At 47.1% G+C, this 19,446-nt stretch overlaps 1 protein-coding gene across 5 annotated transcripts in view; it reads left to right on the top strand.

The window, feature by feature from the left end:
* tiam2a (TIAM Rac1 associated GEF 2a) overlaps positions 1-19,000 on the top strand; it is a 109,144-nt gene extending 90,144 nt beyond the window's left edge. For all 5 annotated transcript variants that reach the window (XM_055006153.1, XM_023271908.3, XM_035948882.2 and 2 more), the window contains 12 exons: positions 2,181-2,408; positions 3,198-3,266; positions 4,281-4,406; positions 4,885-4,993; positions 12,380-12,559; positions 12,791-12,909; positions 13,443-13,551; positions 13,827-13,885; positions 14,002-14,104; positions 14,356-14,449; positions 15,424-15,578; positions 16,783-19,000. In XM_055006153.1, coding sequence (XP_054862128.1) covers positions 2,181-2,408; positions 3,198-3,266; positions 4,281-4,406; positions 4,885-4,993; positions 12,380-12,559; positions 12,791-12,909; positions 13,443-13,551; positions 13,827-13,885; positions 14,002-14,104; positions 14,356-14,449; positions 15,424-15,578; positions 16,783-17,486 — 2,055 coding nt within the window. In that variant the 3' untranslated portion in view covers positions 17,487-19,000. The remainder of the gene's footprint in view (positions 1-2,180; positions 2,409-3,197; positions 3,267-4,280; positions 4,407-4,884; positions 4,994-12,379; positions 12,560-12,790; positions 12,910-13,442; positions 13,552-13,826; positions 13,886-14,001; positions 14,105-14,355; positions 14,450-15,423; positions 15,579-16,782) is intronic.
* The last annotated feature ends 446 nt before the right edge of the window (positions 19,001-19,446 follow it).

Genomic DNA, 19,446 nt, shown 5'->3' with positions numbered 1-19,446 from the left:
CAATCTCCCCCTTGTCCGCCCGCCTGGTACATTATGGAGTTTTCCCAGAGCGTGTATAAGTGAATGAGGGCTGACTGGTGCTGTGTGTGGCAGCATCATCATTGTCTGAGGCAGATATTCTGATCATTAAATAGATAGCAATGCATCAGCAGCTGTAGTTACATGGGGGATGCGCTTGAGTGGGTTTCAGATTGAGGAGTGTTTAGTCTAAATGAATGTTGATCTGCACCGAAAAAAAATGTTTGGAATCTATCATAAAGTTTCCTGTTAGCTGAGATGTAGTTTCGTGAACGACATCACGGAGCTGCTTGCAAAGCTGTAGATCCCGAGTGCTGTTCTGAGCACTAGCGGAGCGTATGCTTGCTTGTCGGCCCAGGCGGTTCGCGTTTACACGTGCAGGTGTGTCAATTTGCACTGTGAGGGTGTCTCGTGCTCTCCATTTGGAACATTAGTCCCTCCACCAGCGCACGGGGAGACATTAAGTCCCCTCATAATTATCGGCCCACATTCAAAGAACTCCAGAGTGGAGCACTGCTGTGGGCGGTGGATCACTTGAAAGAGGCTTAGCCCAGACATACATAGAGGACACTGAGAGGAATTTTCCCCCCTTCTGTGTCTTTCTCCTCTCTCTTTCAGCACATCGCTCTCAGACACACACGGCCTGTGCTGGAGTATTGCCGTCTCTTGAGTGACCATCATATAATGAGCTCGCTGATGAGTCGCAGCCTTATTAACGGAAGCGTTGATTGTCTGTGGGCACCCTGGGAGTGGGTGGAGGAGGGCTGTAGCTCCACACCAGTATCAGAGCTGAATGACTCAGACAGGCTTCCACATGCTGCTTGGGGAAGGGTGCATGCATGCGTACCAATACCTGCAGCGTCAGAACTGAAGGCGGAATCGATCCGGTTTGTTGCTGTTTGGTAGGGAGCCGCACTTGGCTGCTTGCTCATGCGATATTTAAAATACCAGCGCACACATACACACTGGGAGGCAGAGAGTGCTGAGCAGCTGTTTTGCTTGGCATTGTTGCTGTCCCACCGTGCTGGGTTGCAGTGCGGAGCCTGCTATTACTGGCACTTACCAGCTTCTGCTGACTGTGACGACTGGCCACAGATTATAATGCTACATCATGCCATTCACTCGGAATAAGGGGGATTGGCCATCATGAGACTATTTTTAGCTCTGAAATCACATCATAATTGATGGCTTGTGCGCTACACTCTTGCAAAGCTCGCTGCAGTTGATGAAGGGTTGCAGTTGACTAGCTTGTCAGGTAAGAAATTAGGTGGAATTTTGATGAAGTGTACATACATTTATTGTCATGTTTGAGAAGCATATAACACAAGGCGCCAGATATAGTGTAAAGCAGAGAGAACAGAGCAGGGATTTCCCTCATTGCTTCTTTTTTATTTCACAGGGACTAGAACTGAGAGACACATAATGGTTCATTTTTTGCCACAGTTGCTCACAGATGACAAAATTTTACCTGCCATAGGCAAAAACTTCGCAGTGTGGTGCCTACGGCTGATCTTAATTTTCCTTCCTTTAAGGCAGTACAGTCCGGCTTAAAGTGATTTTGGATTGTCTGTTTCCGTTCTAAATGGGGTTCTTCATGGGGTTCCACCTATCAAGGAATAAATTCTACATTTTGTGAATGAGCTGGAGAAATAATGCACTGCTGGCCCCTCCTCCACCCCATCATGTGGGACCTAATACCAACTAATACATGACCTCTTGGGATTTCCTGACATGTCAGATTTTCTGGAATCAATGTGACGCAAAGCTGCATAACTGTCCATTACCGATTTAGAAGAATATCATAATGTAGCGTAATGCTATCTGCGGGAATATCCAGTTAGTATTTCAGATGCACTGGAAAAGTCTTTGATGCAAAGCCAATTAGCATAGAGTGCATAACTAAATCTCCATAACGCTCTTAGTATACCCAGGGGGGATCACTGACCATGTAGAATTATATACATCATTATTTTATACAGCTTTGGAGATGGAATCATTAGAAGTGGATTGTTAAATTAAAGATGTTTTTAATGGATCCTTGAGAATCTGTATGTGTGTGTGGGCAGGTGTTGTGTATGTGATCCTCATGTTATTCAGCCGCATGTTATAATCTCAGAGCTGCCTAACCTAAATACACTACTGCCCTCTCTCGCCCCCTACAGAGTGTGGACACGGTGTGCACTCTGTACCAGACCTTCCAGGAGGGGACGGGCTCGGGCACTGGGGGTTTGATGGATGACGCCAGGGATCCTTCGGTGAGGCAGGGAGGGGATCTGGGTCCTTCAGGAGGGGCCACCCTGCTCAGACCTTGCCCCAAGCACATGAGCGCCACGGAGAGGTTACGCAAGGTCATCCAGGAGCTCGTGGACACGGAGAAGTCGTATGTGAAGGTAAGCGCACAAAGCTTCAAGCACTGTAATATTAGAATTTCTCCTAAGAAGCCAGCATGAATATTTGATTAAACTCAACCTCATATTTTCTAAAGATTTAGACAGCCGCTCCGCTGTCCCATTTTTTTCCCAATGCTTTTTTGATGTCAGGTACTTAATATAATGCAATGCGTATAGGAGAGATATGGGAAATAAAAAAAAGTGTTTTCTCAGACACAGAGATGGCATTAATTATTTACCTCCCGCCCAATCATTTTGCTGCCCCCTTTCCCAATATGACCCTTCTCTCCCTGACGCACATTAAAAGCCACGATCGACATCTTCAGTTCTCTGCTACTCCTGTCATGGCTGGTATTTTCTCCTTCATTTTTTTCCAATTAGTCCCCTTTCCCCTTTGCACGCCTCTTCTTCAACCCGATTGAGAGAGGAGATTGTCTTCCCTGAGTGGCTTGATGTGGGCCTCTCTGCCTGTATCCATGCACCAGCAGCCGCCTTAGCGAGGGGAGGGGGTGAGGAGGAGGAAGCTCATAAATCAACCTAATGAGAATATCCCCACTGATACCAAGACAAGCTACAGCCACATTAAAGGAGTAGGGGGGTGAGATGGAGGGGGGGAGAATGGAGGAGGAATGAGGTGGCTGTGTGAGAGACAGGTGGAGGTTATAAAGAGAGACACGAGGGGTGATCAGATGATGAAAGAGGTTTTAAGGACATGCAGGTTAAGGGATCGTGCTTAGTCTTGTTTTATTTCTTGTCATTGACCTTTTGGATTTTTTTCTTTTCCTGCAGGACTTGACGTGTTTGTTTGAGATCTACCTGAAACCCCTGCAGAATGAAACCTTCCTCACGCTGGATGAGGTAGGTGGCGCCTGTGTGTGTGTGTGTGTGTGTGTGTGTGTGTGTGTGTGTGTATAAAATATGGAGCACGTACGGAGGTGTGTGTAGCACCCAGAGGCGTGGCCTGGGAGGTGCCGATCCCATACAGGACATCTAATTCATTGGGTGTTTATTACCCATCGATGAACTCTGCTGGGCCATATCTGCCTTATTACCTCTCCAACTGCCTCGAGGACAAATTAGCATTCCCCTACACTGACCTTCCCGCATCCCACAGGGACGCACCAATAAAGGCGAGCTTAAGAGTGAACCCACTATCGAAGCGCTCACCTCACTTTAATCTGCCACGGTGTAGCCGTCCACTGATTTCTGTGCGTGTTCCTCATTAAGAATGTGGGATTTTTTTCCCCCATTTGAAAACACTTTAAATTAAACCCGTTATTCTGTGCTGCTGTGACAACATATAGAGTCGCTGCAGCATGCTAATGACCCCGGCGTTGCAGTTTCCAGCCCTGTGTGCAGCGCTGCGCCGGGCATGACCTCAAACACAGGACGCGCTTCCCAAGACACACTAGTCGATAGGCCACTGAACACTGGGGCAAATTAAAAGGCCATTATGGGACACTGGGACGTGTCCAGACACAGAGTGGACAAGGGCATGTTTGGCCCTGAATAGCTTTTAATGAAGGGAAGTGGTGACCCTGGCTGTGCTGGACAGCGTGTGTTCGACAGGACAAGTTTGTACATTGATGTGTTTGTGGCAGGACCGTAGCTTTTTGTCTGAGATGGAGCCATCAGAGTGGAGGTTTTATAACACACCGGGGTGCCTGTGTGACTGACGATTGTGAATTACAAGCTATCTCTGCTCTTTTTTTCTTGCGGTTTCATATTCCCTCGCTCTCACCCCCTCCCCCGTCTCCTCTGTTCTCCTTTCATACATCCTTATCCTTCAACCACGCATAATTCCATGCTTCTATTCTTCTCCTCTTTCCGTCCGTTACTCTACCTAACTTGTAACTCTGTTCTCTTCCTCAGATGGAGAGTCTGTTTGGCAGCCTGCCCGAGATGCTGGACTTTCAGAGGGTCTTTCTACAGACGCTGGAGGAGAGGATCGCCTCCTCGCCTGACTTCAGCACCCTGGAGACCCCGTCGCAGTTCAAGGTGAGATAAACACAGTTAACACATTAACACTATTGATGGAATGTCTAAAGATTCAGCACGGATTCCAAGAGTGTGAATGTACAGAGATTATTCTCAAACCAGGCGATTTTATCCACTATTCCAAAGAAAGACGTGATCTTTGAGATCTTGAGGTTTATAAGTAATTCAGGCGGTGTGACGGGAGCATCATGGGCTGATTTATAGGCTTGACATGACGAGGTGTGGGGTCTATTGATCAAGGCAGCGGTTCACCGGCTGGATTGTGAGCGGCTGAAAGCTAGTGTACTGGAGAGGTTAGACGTGAGGGAGAGGACAGAGGGGGCGTTTGAATCTTCTCCCAAGAGAGGGAGGACATGGTGATCCGGTCATGACTTCACATGTTCACACTCTTTCATGCTCTCTCTTGCTTTGTGTAAAAAACACTCTCTGTTTCTGTGTGCAACGCTCAGTCGCTGACTTTGTTTTTCCCTCTTCACAGAAGCTGCTGTTTTCTCTCGGGGGTTCGTTCCTTTACTACGCTGACCACTTCAAGCTCTACAGCGGCTTCTGTGCCAACCACATCAAGGTTCAAAAGGTCCTGGAGAGAGGTAAACACATGAAGAATACATAACGGCCTACATACACCAGTGCTGCACAGGGAGATTGAAAACTGGCAAATAACAAATGCATCTAATTCAAAGTGTGCCACACCCCTGCTAAATTCGGCTTCCTTGCACCTGCGTTGCATCAGGGACACCTCACGGCACTCGCTGCTGAAGCTTTGGCCTTCTCTTTTGGGAAGCAAATCAATTATGTATGAAAGTAAATGTCCCAGAGTGAGACAGTGGATGAAAGTGAGGTGTGTTATGCTTCTGCAATTTAGCGCGAGTTCCGGCTCCATCACCAACATACTGCACGGAGACACACGCTGCATTCGAGATGCCAGAGAGAAAATGTTCTGCACCTCTCATTTTGTGATCTACAGCTGCAAACCATTCAAAGCTATTACCTGTCTTGCAAACGGGTGAAAATTTAAAACGCACGTTGATACACAGACTTTGGATAACCTTGTCCACTGGCAGCTGATGTGTGACCGTGACAACCTGAGAGTCCTAATAACTCCTCGCATCTCCCACAGCATGTGACAGTGTAGAAATGTTAAAGTCGATTTATGCCCGCTAAGACGCTGGCCTTTCTGCCACTTTTTTGGGACGGCTGCCCGGCGCAGAGTGAAATGTAAGAAGATTGGCTTCTTTTAATAATAATAAATTTTATTTATAAAGCGCTTTTCCAAAAGCTCAAAGACGCTGTACATAAAATACAATAAGATAGAACAAAACAGATAAAATCAGTAGATAGTAAACAAGTTCAAGATAAAATACAGAATCACTTAAGGAAAGCAGATCTAAAAAGGTGAGTCTTTAAAAGGGATTTAAATGTGGTGAGGTTGGTGCAGTCACGGAGGGCATGGGGGAGTGAGTTCCAGAGTGTGGGGGCGGCAATGGCGAAGGCTCTGTCCCCCCAATGTCGCCGGCTGGTCCTGTGCGGGATGGAAAGGAGGTTTGTGTGGGAGGAACGGAGATTCCTGGGGGGGGTGTAGGGGAGGAGCAAATCGGTAAGGTAAGAGGGGGCTAGATTATGGATGGACTTGAAGGTGAGGAGAAGCAGTTTGTACTGGATGCGGTGTGAAATGGGGAGCCAATGGAGGTTCCGCAGGACGGGTGTGATATGGTCGTGAGAACAGGTTCGGGTGAGGAGTCGGGCAGCAGAGTTTTGAATGAGTTGAAGTTTATTGAGAACTTTGGAGGTGGAGCCGAAGAGAACGCTATTGCAGTAGTCAAGGCGGGAAGTGACGAAGGCATGAATGAGGGTTTCAGCGGCTGAGAAGGAGAGGAAGGGGCGGAGACGGGCGACGTTGCGGAGATGGAAATAGGCAGTTTTGGTGATCTGATTAATGTGGGGTTCAAAAGTGAGGTTGCTGTCAAATATCACACCGAGGTTGCGGATGTGAGCAGAAGGAGATAGGGTGGTGTTATCAATGGTAATGGGGGGGTGGGGAAATGGTGTGAGTGATTTAGGTCCGATAAGGATGAGATCAGTCTTGTCACAGTTTAGCAGGAGAAAATTTTTCCTCATCCAGGATTTAATGTCGGCCAGGCAGCTGGAGAGAGAGGGGAGGGTGGTGGTGGCGGTGGTGTTGGTGGAGATGTAGAGTTGGATATCGTCGGCGTAGCAATGGAAGTGTAGGTTGTGGCGGCGGATGATGTTGCCGAGGGGGAGGAGGTACAGGATAAAGAGGAGGGGGCCAAGTACTGATCCTTGAGGGACACCATGGGACAGGGGGGCGGTGGGTGATGTGCAGTTGTTGACCTTGATGAATTGTTGTCGATTAGTGAGATATGATGTGAACCAGGTGAGGGCGGTGCCGGTGATGTTAATGGAGGATTGAAGGCGGGACAGGAGGATGGAGTGATTGATTGTGTCAAATGCTGCAGAGAGGTCGAGAAGAATGAGGATGGTGACTTGTCCAGAGTCTGAGGAGAGGAGGAGATCATTGGTGACCTTGAGGAGAGCAGTTTCAGTGCTGTGATGAGAGCGGAATCCGGATTGAAAGGTTTCATACAGGTTGTTGGAGGTGAGGTGAGTTTTCAACTGGGCAGCGACGACACGTTCTAATGTTTTGGATATGAAGGGGAGATTGGAGATGGGCCGGAAGTTGTGAGGGGAGGTTGGATCCAAACCAGGTTTTTTGAGGATGGGGGAGACAGAGGCGAGCTTGAGGGGTGAGGGGACACAGCCAGTACTGAGGGAAGTGTTGATGATGTTAGAGATGAGGGGGGCGATAACAGGGAGGCAGTTTTTGAGGAGGGCAGTGGGGATGGGGTCCAGGCAGGATGTGGAGTTTTTAGTTCCAGTGATGAATTTGGGCAGGTCCAGGGGGGAAACGGGCGAGAAGTGGGCCAGGGGGGGAAAGTTCAGAGGGTTTGGTGGAGGAGAGGGGGGATCAAGTGAAGTGGGAGAGGTGACAAGGCTGCTGTGGATGGAGATGATTTTGTTATGAAAAAAAGAGAGGAATAGGTTGCATTTGTCAGTGGTGAACGAGTTTGAGACTGTGTCCGGGGGGGCAAGGAGTTTATTGACAGTTGAGAAGAGGGATTTGGGGTTGTTGGAGCTGGTATTGATCAGGTCAGAGTAGAAAGTGGACCGTGCAGATTTCAGGGCGTCTTTGTATTGTTGGAGGAAGTCGGAGTAGGCTTGGCGGTGAACTGTCAGGTTTGTTTTCTTGACAAGACGTTCTAGCTGTCGTTTATGGGCTTTCATGAGGTGGAGTTCAGGGGTGTACCATGGAGCAGAGTGGGAGAAAGTAACTAATTTGGATTTGAGGGGAGCAAGCTGATCAAGACAGGAAGAGAGAGTATGATTGTAGTGGTTGATGAGGTCAGTGGGGTTATTGATTGACGGGGGAGGGGAGACGGACAATGCAGTGGTCAGTGAGGCGGAGAATACAGAGGGGGAGAGTGATCTGGTGTTTCTAAAAAAGATTGTCCGTTTTTCCTTGGGCAGGGGGGTGGGGAGGCTGATGTCCATAGTTATTGCTAGGTGGTCAGAGATGGAGAGATGACAGCTGGAGATATTTAGGACTGTAAGACCAGAGGAGCAAACCAGATCGAGGATGTGTCCATGGTTGTGGGTGGGGAAATTGACATGCTGGGTGAGGTTGAGTGATTGTAGGAGATCTAGGAAGTCAGAGGCAGATTTACTGTGAAGGTTGTCCATGTGAAAGTTGAAGTCACCAAGGATGAGGACTGACGGAGATGTAGCTAATAGCTGGGTGGCAAAGTGGGAAAAGTCAGGGAGAAATGAGGGGTTTGGTTTAGGTGGGCGGTAAATGATAGCAGTGACCATTGGGGTGGGACCGGGTGATTTAAAAACAAGGTGTTCAAAGGAGGGGGAGGCAGGGATGGAAAGTGGGATGGTTGTGAAGACCTGTTTGTGGATGACTGCGATGCCGCCTCCTCGACCTTCTGGGCGGGGTGAGTTGAGGTACGTGTATCCGGAGGGGGTGGCTTGGTTGAGTGGGTAGAAGTCCAGTGGTTTGTGCCATGTTTCGGTTAGACAGAGGAAGTCCAGTTTATTGTCCAGGATGAATAATTGTAGAATGGGGCCTTTGCTGGTGACGGAGCGGGTGTTGAAGAGGGCAAAGTTCAGGTGAAGTGTGGATGTGTGATTAGGGGAGGGCTTCTGGGGACAAGGCTGTGAGGTCCGTGGAAGTGGGCGAAGGTTAGCAAAATGGCAGTTTCTGAGGGAGGGCTGCCGAGGTTGTCTGAAGCTGATGATGGTGGGGATTTGGCAGCTTGTTGAATTATGGTACTGCGGGGGTGACGGGCAAGGGGAGCCAGAGGGGGGAGGCAGTGGGTGTGCTGGAGGGGAAGATGGGGGGAGTTCCAGGTGGGGACAGAGGGGGGCGCTGTAGCTGGGAGGCGGTTCAGTGGAGCGTGAAGAAGAGATGGATGTAAACACTGGCACTAGTCAGTCTGAAGTGTGGACGGTGTATTGGATATTTGAGATTAAAAGTGATCTGCCGGACCTGTTTGGATGGATGCCATCACTGTTAAAATATTCTGGCCTGTTCCAGAAACAGTTAAAATTGTCAATAAAGTTAATTCTGCTGGCACGGCAGAACGAGCTAATCCAGGTGTTCAGGCTGAGCAGTCTGCTGAAGCGCTCAGAGTTGTTGTTTACCGTTGGTAGGGGCCCGCTAATAAAAATAGACTTTCCGCAGTCTTTCAGTAAGTCCGTCAGATTTTGAAAATCACGTTTTGTCTGCTCAGACTGGGGGCGCGCTGTGTCGTTGCAGCCGACGTGAAGGATAATGCGGTGTACAGAGGAGGGGAGTGAGCGGAGAACGGAAGGAATTTTAACAGCGATGTCTGCAGCTGTAGCACCGGGGAATGACAGTGTGATAGCGTTAAAGAACCTGATGCCTCTCATGATACTGTCGCCAATGATGAGCGTAGAGGGGGCGAAGAGAGGGGCAAGTGGTGGACGGGAGGTTGTGAACTTACGGGAGAGGTGGCGTGGAGGGCTTCCGGCTGAGGTTGCGTCGGGGCTGGTGTGCAGAGGAGCCGCCGCGGGTGCCAGCTGTCCCTGTGGCTCGGTGTCGGTAAGGGTGGAGGTGATGGTGGAGCGATGGAAACGCGGCGATGAGGAGTCTACAAACTCGGGTTGTAGACAGCTGCCAAGATGGTCCAAGTCTTTGCCGACGGACCCGGCGGAGTGGCGGCGAACCGCGTCCCGCAGCAGACGTCGTCGGGAGGTTGCGGAGGATATCCGGGTTTGGGACCGCTGGATTTGTTGCTCTCCGGAGGAGGACCGAGTGCTGCCGGTCGCCCGCGGAGGGGAGACCCTGCCGGTGGAGCCAGGCTGAGCCCGGGGGCCACCGCACGTTTGCGCGGAGGTGGTCTTTGCGCCGGCGTCCAGCGGCGACCGGGAAGTAGCCGCCCCCGATGAGGAGGCCGGCCGATCCGCAGCGTTGGACGTCGGGGGGTCCAGAGCCTTTGGCGGTCCGTCGTCTGTTCGGATGGGAGCCGCAGAGGCTCCGGCAGCTGGCAGGTTGGAGGAAGAGGAGGCGTCGCCGCCGATCAGCGTCGCCGCCGGGTTGGCGGGCCGGGGCTTGGCCGGTAGGGACAGAGCCGCAAAGCTGATGAGATTTGGTCGGGCCGGGGAGACGGTGTGGTCGTTGCGGCTGCTTTTGCCACGAATGACGACCTCGGACCAGGATGGATGTCGGTTCGGGGTTGAACAGGACGAGGGCCGGGGGCTGACGGGGACCCACGGGAGGGTGTCATGGAGGGAGGACTGGACTGAAGCGAGGTAGCGGGATTGCTTGCAGGCGACGTTCATGTAAGAGGTGAGTATATCTGATTTGATTTTTAGCTCCTCAGTTAGACGACGGATGTCAGCCTTCAGGCGGATGATGGTTGTGTTGGCTGCATCTAGTTCAGAGGTGTGGGGGGGGGCAGACAAGGAAGTGGTGTCCGGTGAAGAGTCCCTGGCTGTGTCCGCCATGTCCCTGGCTTCCGAAAACTAAACAGTGAACTAGGATTGTTACAGTGGTGCTATAAAGCCCTTATCTGCTGCTGTTTGCATCCAAACACTGTAACACTGTAACACACCGACGTGTTGAGCCACCGCAGCTAGTTAGCCGCTGCTGATAGCACTGTCCGTTAGCAGTTAGCTGCGGTTAGCCTCTGACCGGCGAAGTCTGAAAGTTCTTTACAAGGTGGTTTACGCTCAAAGTCTTTTCATCAGAAGGTGTAGCTTTGTACAAAAATAAAAATCTGTCAAAAGTCTGTCACGGCAGGACAAGGAGTTTGTCTCGCTGCGACTAATAATAATGTGGGAGCGGGAGCCCGACAAAACACGTCCTTCAGTCAGCCGTCATCACGTATTTGCCGGCGTGGGAGGGCGGGGGGCGGGGGCGAGCAGGGCAAATTGCCTCTCGTGTGCCGCTTAAATCTGCCCCATTACCAGAATTGTTTGGGATGTTCCTCGAAGCAAGCAGCGGGGATGGATGTTTAATAGGATTAGACGGGAAGAAAAACCCTCAAACGTCTCTGATGGGTCAGAATCACCTGGAGGAGAATGGAGTGTGGCAAATCTGATTATCAAACAACAGCGGTACATCAAGAGAGTTTTGGTGCTGTTAAATATTTTGATCAGTAAAATATGGTAAAGATATACTATGCTAATAAACAGGCTATGAAAAGAGCTTTTGCTGGAGTCTACTCTTCAGGGGGAAACTATGTGACATTTAGAGAGACATTTGGATCACAGAGTCCAAAAATCTCCAATCACATTCAAATAGATTATAAAAAATTGTAAAGAAAATGTGATTTATATGATTTTTTTTTTTTTTAAAAGCACCTGTGATCTTGGCATTGTGATAACTCTTAAGTGCCTCACTTTGTGGCCGCTGCCAGCTTGGCACGAAGTGGCTCCAAATGTTTGAGCGAGGGGTAAAAAGATGCTCTATTATTCCAAGTAACATTTAACTGCAGCCACAGGGTTTATGCAGCCTATCCTTGAACCAAAGCTTTATATGATGGGGGGCTACCCTGTTATAGTCAGTAAATACATACTAAGATTGGAACAGGTTGCACAATAATTGTATATTACAGATTAAAAAAAAACACAGCTAAGTCACTAGCTGTACAGAGCACACAGTAAAGCACAAAGTTGGCTCAGCACAGTCTGGTCACATCCAGCTGATCCAAGGACACACAAAAAATCAGTGGGTGTCTGTCGACTCTTTAAGTAATTATAAGCCCATCTCTGCCATCTTCATCATCCCCTCTCTCCCTTCCCCAGTCATGCCAAGGGCCCTGGGTTGCCTTAGTTTCTCTGTTTATTTGTCGACTCGTTAATTGCCTGCCAATTACTCTGGGAGGTGTTGATGCGGCTGCCTGTCTGTGGCTGGGAGTGCTATAATTAATACTTTAATGGCCCCCCTCAGTAAGCGTCATGGAAGCGCACTGCTCAGAGGAAATGTCACCACCTTTACAGAGAGCCCATTATGTATTACTCATACACCTGCCGTCTCGCACCACGCTGCTGCCTTCAGCGCCGTCCCAACTCGATTATTTTACAAGGTTGTAAATAGGACGGCCGTGCTATTCAAGAAACTCAACACCACTCTGCAGGACGAGTCTTTTTCATTTTTGCTTTGTGAAACCGCATTGTCTTCAATTATTGTGAGAGTTGGTGCAGTAGTTTGCACTCTGATGCTGCAGTAGTGATGGTAGGTGGAGTAGAAGCCTACACTACCCCCTGCTGGACACGTTACTGCACCGGGATTCTGCACTGACCCATATTTATCAGATCTGACCTGAGCTTGACAATGTCTCTCGCTATGAATGCTCACTAAATCACCAAAAACAAAGACTGCTGAAAGGTGGGCGGTAAGTCAGCTTGTGTTTTTCTCTTTGTTGTAGCCAAGACTGATCAGGCCTTCAAAGAATTCCTGGATGCGAGGAACCCCACCAAGCAGCACTCTTCCACTCTGGAGTCGTACCTGATTAAGCCGGTACAGAGGGTGCTCAAGTACCCCTTGCTGCTGAGGGAGCTGGTCTCTCTTACCGACGCTGACAGCGAGGAGCACTATCACCTCACTGGTAGGAACATGCTCGCTGTGTCCTAGAAATACAAGCCATGCTGGACATTTTCAGTGCCATCTTATTAAGCCATACATCTGAACACGAAGTGACAAATTATGGCACATATAGAAACAGTGTTTTCCCATTACTCAGCGAGCAAATGAAATCAGCTACTGTAACGCAAACCGCTCACGTAAACAGCCGAACACTTGATCCCTGTGAACGCTTTGCTTTGTTTGGTCCACGCAGAGGCTCTGAAAGCCATGGAGAAGGTGGCGAGCCACATCAACGAGATGCAGAAGATCTACGAGGATTACGGCTCCGTGTTTGATCAGCTTGTTGCCGAGCAGACTGGCCACGATAAAGAGGTGGATGCACGTTTCGGAATTAGATTTGTAATCATCTCCAAGCATTGTAAATATATTATAGGGATTTAAATCACTTGGACACCTGCTAGATGGGTTGCTCATAGGAGAAATTAAAATCTTTATCACAGTCAGTTCGAACTACAGGAGCTCAGCTAACTATCAGTACATCAGAGTGGAGCTCGTGTTGTTTACGCCCTCCTCTGTGCATTGCCTCCAGGGATTGAATGCATTTACAAATTGATGGAATATTTAGCTAGTAACCACAGCAGATATTCAAAGTGAATGCTAAATAATGTTGTCTAGTCTACTGTGTGTTTGCAGTGTATTTAAACAGCACTGAAAGACCATTTAAAGGTTTGGTTGAAAATCAGTTTTCAGTCCGTGTACAAACACTAGTCTGTAGTGTCTGTGGGACTCCATTCATAGACTCACTTACTTAGTATGTATCTCACGCAGCCATGAAAAGCCGAGAGTCTGGTTTGTTTTTCTGCTGCTTCCACACTCTTTTAAACTGTCTCCTACATCTCTCTTAGGTCACAGAGATTTCTATGGGAGAGTTTCTCATGCATTCCTCAGTGGTCTGGCTCAACCCTCATCCATCGCTGGGCCGCATGAGAAAAGACCCAGAAATGACCGTGTTTGGTGAGTCTTTTTTATTCTGTCACTCATTGCAGTTAAAAGTTTAATCAAAAATAAACCTAGCATTGGGTTTGTCGTAGAGCCACACAGACTTGTGTGCGCGGCAGTGCTCAAACTGATCTCAGTGAATTTTAATATCCATATCTGTAACGCTGATATGCTTTAACGCTTGGAGCTGGCATCTAAAACGCTTCTGTGGGTTGCACTCCTTCAGTCGGCTTTTCCCCATGAGGCGTTCACAGTCAAAAGTAAGACACTGATGTGTTCTCTCTCGCCAGTGTTCAAGAAAGCGGTGATATTGGTCTACAGGGAAAACAACAAGCTGAAGAAAAAGATGGTAAGTATTGTGTCTGCCGCACTCACTTACTTTCTCATGACACGAATAGTGGTTTGAAACGGCGTCTTCTTCTCTTACCCCATGTGGCATTTTTTTTTTTTTCTTTTTCTGACCAGACCAACCCTCGTGCAGCGCTTTCTCACGGAGATTCGGACCCGTTTAAGTTCCGCTGGCTCATCCCGCTCTCTGCGCTGCAGGTCAGACTGGGAAATACTGCAGGTAAGAGGCCGACACAGTGCTACATTATCCCAACTAAATCACTCACAAAGTACAGCCACTAAATCTCTCTGTTCCTTCCCCCCGCTCTTCGCATTTCTCCACACACACCCCTAAGCTCATTCTGCTTGCCCACACACCCCTCTCCTGGCATTTCTATTCAGCACCCTCCCTTCTTATCTCCTACTGAAACCATAAACCATATTTGGACTGCGTGATTAAAAGCCTCTGCTTTATTTCCCCCGCTCTCGTAGGAACAGGCACGGAGAGCAGCTGCATCTGGGAGCTGATTCACTCCAGGTCTGAAGTGGAAGGGAGACCCGAGACCATTTTCCAGCTGTGCAGCAGGTCAGAGATTAAAGCTTCAGGTGGAAGCAGTGAAAAATTCTGCCAATTGACTCATGGATTCCAATTTCTTTAACCAATAAATATCAGAATTAGGTTTTCTGATAATAAAAGTTTGCTATAACTGGTGTTATTTGCTCACTACATAAACACATATGAACATATATCGATGTAAATAGTCAAATGTTCAGACATATTACTTTATCCACCTTTATTTCCTTATAACCATACATTGCATAGGAAAACTATGTACAAAATGCTATAGAAAGTACAGTAGGTCAAACCTAGTCTGTAAGCTGTGACAGATGCTTACAGTGGAGAGTTTGGATAATTTTAACCACACCAGTTCCAAATAATTTTGGCAAACCTCTGCCTTTTACAGTGTGTCCAATTGTCCACAGTTTAAAACCACAATGCCTTTTACACAATGATTTATGAGCAAGTTAAAATGATGAATGTGGTACTTACGAAGCAAAAGATTTTATTTTTTTTCAACCCACTGGCTATGTTTGAGTCTGAATGCTGAGCTAATTTGTGCGTTAAATGTGAGAGGTATCCATTTCCTAAATATGTTGGCCAAAAAATATCCACTAGAAAATGCAGAAATTTTATTTTATCCTCTATTCAGGATATTTTGATGATTAATCTAATAATATAAAGCCACTTGTTTTTATAGTATATATCTCTATCCTTGGCATTTTGACCCATACATCCCCATGTTTGCTGTTCAGCATTTAATAGTTAAAACTGTCCACATGGGGGGACTGTGGTGAGAGTGAAGCCTGTGTCCAAACTGGTAATTCTCATTACACACTGTAAAATTGGGATCACTCCTAATGAATTCAATCAGCCTATTTCGCTGGGGACACAATGGAACTCTCTCGCCAATCCTCTCCATCTATATTTAGCTTCTTGAAATCAAGTTTATCATACCCTGTGCTCATGTTACTATGGTACCTCTGATGTGTCCTCCTCAGTGTGCCGGAGAGCAAGGTCAGCATCATCAAGGTGATCCGCTCCATCCTCAGAGAGAACGTGAAGAGGAACATGAGGAGCGAAGGCACTTTGGAGAGGGGCTGTAAGGAGCGACTGGCCCCGCTACGTAGCACCCTGCCCTTCTCTGCCAGGCTAGGTAAACACGCATTTTATGGAAAATATTTGTAGGTTTTATGGAGGAGATATACACCGATCAGGCATAACATTATGACCACCTACCTAATGTCGTGTTTGTCCACTTTATGCTGCTAAAACTCCTCTGACCCAGTGTTGCATGGACACAGGAGCGCTGGGGATGTCCTGTGGCACCGATGTAACAGGCAGATTAACAGATTAACCCCCTGGCCAAAGTATACCCAGCTATAAACTGGCCTAGGCCAGAGTATACCCCGAGTTTAACATGCTTTATCTTAATGTGTCAACAGGTATAAACTGGCTAAACTCTTAATTGTTACGTTATTTAGGGTTTTTCTTACAAAGAGATATGCTCAGCAAGCAAATCATTATGAAAGAACATAACTAGAATGGTCTTAAGCTAATGAAATTGAAAAAGTTCAAATCAATGGAAAAACTGAATATTTAAGACATATTAAGACAAAAAAAAAGCACTACAAGAGCACAGACCTCCACCAAGGCTGTTCATTCCCCCATATGGCATTGTCAGAAATGCAGCATTTTCCTTTATGAATGCAACATAGAATGTGGCCATTTAATATAGATGTACCCACAAACAAAATGACCTAGGCTGAGCTATTTGTGCTCCATGTATAAACCATTACATCAGCACAATACCTCATAGTATTTTTGTCTAAAATGTTTAATGTGATTTCATTGATTTGTGCTTAAATTAAGATAAAATTCTTTTGATTGATGTAATCTCATATTACAGGGGATGTATTTTAGCTTGAAAGGGAATTTTCTGGGCTAAGCTATTTCACCCCCAGAGTATAAAGTGGCCCAGGCCAGTTTATTCAGGATGGTAGCAGTGAATTCTGTGTGTCCTGTGGGTTGCAGGGTGGGACCTGGGGTTTCTCAGCAGAGCATTGCATTATAACAAGATGATTGATGTTATTCACTTCACCTGCCAGTGCTCATAATGTTGTGGCTGATCGGTGTATCTTCTGAATCAAGATCTATGAAACATCTGTTTATAGCGCCAGGCACTGCTTCCTATAAGAAACATGTCCACATGAAGGGGTTCTTCCTGATTGTTAAGGCCTTTTTGTATTTTACAGATGATTGTATCTATTTTTTTAAGGTCATAAAATGCTAATGGAGCAAGTGTTTTGCTCAGATAAGAGAGGCATTACTGACTTCCATCTCCATCTCTTTGTTACCAGGTTCCTCCAGGGCTTCCTGGTTGTGTAAGCAGCCACTTGGCGAGCTCTCCTCTCAGGGTGGGACTCCCAAACCGGGGCCAGACTCCGACGAGGGAAGCCTCAGCAGTGGAACCTACAGTTTATCTGGAGCTCCTCCAGCCTGCATGTCCTCTGACTCGCATATCCTCCCTGTCCAGCAGAACTGGACTCAGGCACACGGGTCCAACTTACAGCCCCGCTCCACATCTGTGAAAGAGTCTGATATTCTAAGCGACGAGGATGACGACGGTTTCAGTGAGGGCGGGACGAGGAGGGACAGCGGAGACAGCAGCTCCCCGACCAGCGCAATTGAGGCTCAGTTCCTCCACCTTCAACTGTCAGAGGATGCTGTGTCAAAATGTGCACCGGCGCCCTGCGTTGAGCCCGAGGGAGTCGGGGACACTCCGGAGATCCAACCTAAACTAGTGCGAGGACACTTCAGCGCTGTTAAGAGAAAAACCAGCAGCTTCAGGAGGAGCCAGGGTGCACTGTTGAACATGAAGGAGCAGAGCCGGTCGCTGGACAGTCAGACGGATGCAGCGTCGTCGTGTGCCGTGGTGGACCTCAATGCATTACTGGAGAGAGAGTTCAGCGTCCAAAGTCTGACTTCTGTGGTGAATGAAGACTGTTTCTATGACCCAACTGAGAGCTGTGCCACTGACTCCGGAAATACCACCTCCTCTTAGGGCCAGTGTGGACAGAGCTGAACTGTACTGTACCTGCCCCACAACAGAGTGATCATAGAAGTGAGGGGGCAGTCTGAAGCCCCCTGTGGCTGACTGCAGGCTCTGCCACTGAGGCTGTGAAGCTTTGCCTGAGCTCAGATGTCAGTTTAGTCAGTTTCACAGCCACCTGCGAAAGGTTAGGTGCAAATGAGCTGCTCTGGTGAAAGTTTATTGGCCGGCAGACCAGGTTTCTCCCCCCAGAGAGGTGAAGTGAGGTGATTTCTGTTTCACTGATAATAACTGCAATGAATCTGTCAAGCACAATACATCAGCGATCCCCTCAGCCCGCTGGGTCCTGAATTCTCCCCACAAACCATCTGAGTGACGGATTCTATTCAGGTTTCCCTGCAGCTCATGCTGATGGGCAGTTTTTATTCGGTTTCTGACCTTTTCTATGAAAAAAAAAATGGGGAGAGTGACCTTGTCTTTCAGTCCCAGACAGTGAAGGAGGGCGTGAAGTCCACAGTGCATATAGAGCCACAGAATACTGAGCTGAATGAAGTTTCTCAGGCAGGCACACTGGTCATTTGGCACAGTTTGCCAGGCAGCAGGCTTTCACATGGATTCGGTTTGTATTTGGTTTCACAGAACCAAACAATGTAGATTATGGCTTGTTTGAATCGCATTTTAGTTAACAATGAAAGGAGGCACTGAGTAAAAACACAGACTTACAAGATCCACCCAAAGAGTTGCAATGGTTGAGTCAGACTTCCTGAGAAGAAATGACGCCCAGATAAACGGGAGGGAGACTGACTTGCGCAGCTAAGCCTTTTCTTTGCTGTATTTTGTGCACTAAAGTACATTGTTTGCCTATATATTTGAAATCTTTTTTTATCTGTACAGGTTTTAATGTTATTACTGCTGTTTTTATTTATTACTAGAGTTGATAATGTATATCTTAGCTGAGAAACCTTTTTGGGTGAAAGCTTGAACTCTTGGCTACACATTTGGTCTATTCTTGAATTTTTGAAAAAAGAAAAAGTTTGATGTTTATTCACTTCTAAATGTAGCCTACTGGATTTGGTTGTGTTTCGCTGAAGATTGTAATTTCCAGTGTACACTTTGGAATGTACATGTGTTTCTGAGATGACTGCTTAATTGACTGATTTCAACTGCAATAATGTTTAAATCCTTGTGTTTCTTTTTATGTTTATATGTATCCTGTATATATATATATATATATATATAAAAAAATAATCTTTTCTATCTTTGAAGCATTTATGTATACTCATACTTGACATTGTACAGTTAAGAAACGAGGCAGGAATTTGCAATAAGTAAAGCTGATATTTTTGTAAGCATTGTTTGCCGTAGCATAAAGTACATGTTGAGGTACTATGAAAAAGGCAAACCACTACATTCTTTACCCTTTCAGCTCAACTTTACAATGCCTTTAATGCTAGCATACCAATGAATGTGAATGCTCCATTCTTATGGAATTGTTTTATAAATAAAAGTTTTATCTGTGAATGACATCTGGGGAGCAGCGTTTTCAACTCTCCCTTCAAAGTCTGCCACTTCAGTTTTGCATATCCTTTATATTTTTTTATTGACAGGTAAAGCAGCGCTGGAAATAAAGTGTCTTATCTCAGGCTCAGTCCCAGGGCGAGACTTGATGGACCGTCCCTGATTAGCTGTCATAAGAAATGCAGAATTCTATATCCGGGCTTTGGAAGCGAAAGGTATATCCTCAGTAGAGAGTAGATAATTATTGACAGAAGTGGGACACTGGAAGAAAGGCTGGGAAAAAGCTTTACTGTGGCGCTTGGAATTTATACACCGACGTGTGAAATTAACCAATCTGCTTGTTGGGAAATTTTCTGTTGGCTGATTACATTTAGCATATCCCTGAGGACAAGTCATTTGTTTTCTCTTTATAATCATCTTTCATATTAAAGCCAGCAAATGGAGTGCGTTATAA

The sequence above is a fragment of the Amphiprion ocellaris genome, chromosome 20 (genome assembly GCF_022539595.1).
Source record: "Amphiprion ocellaris isolate individual 3 ecotype Okinawa chromosome 20, ASM2253959v1, whole genome shotgun sequence".
NCBI lineage: Eukaryota > Metazoa > Chordata > Actinopteri > Pomacentridae > Amphiprion > Amphiprion ocellaris.
The sequence above is the reverse complement of the archived record's forward strand: the minus strand, read 5'-3'. Positions and strand labels throughout refer to the sequence as shown.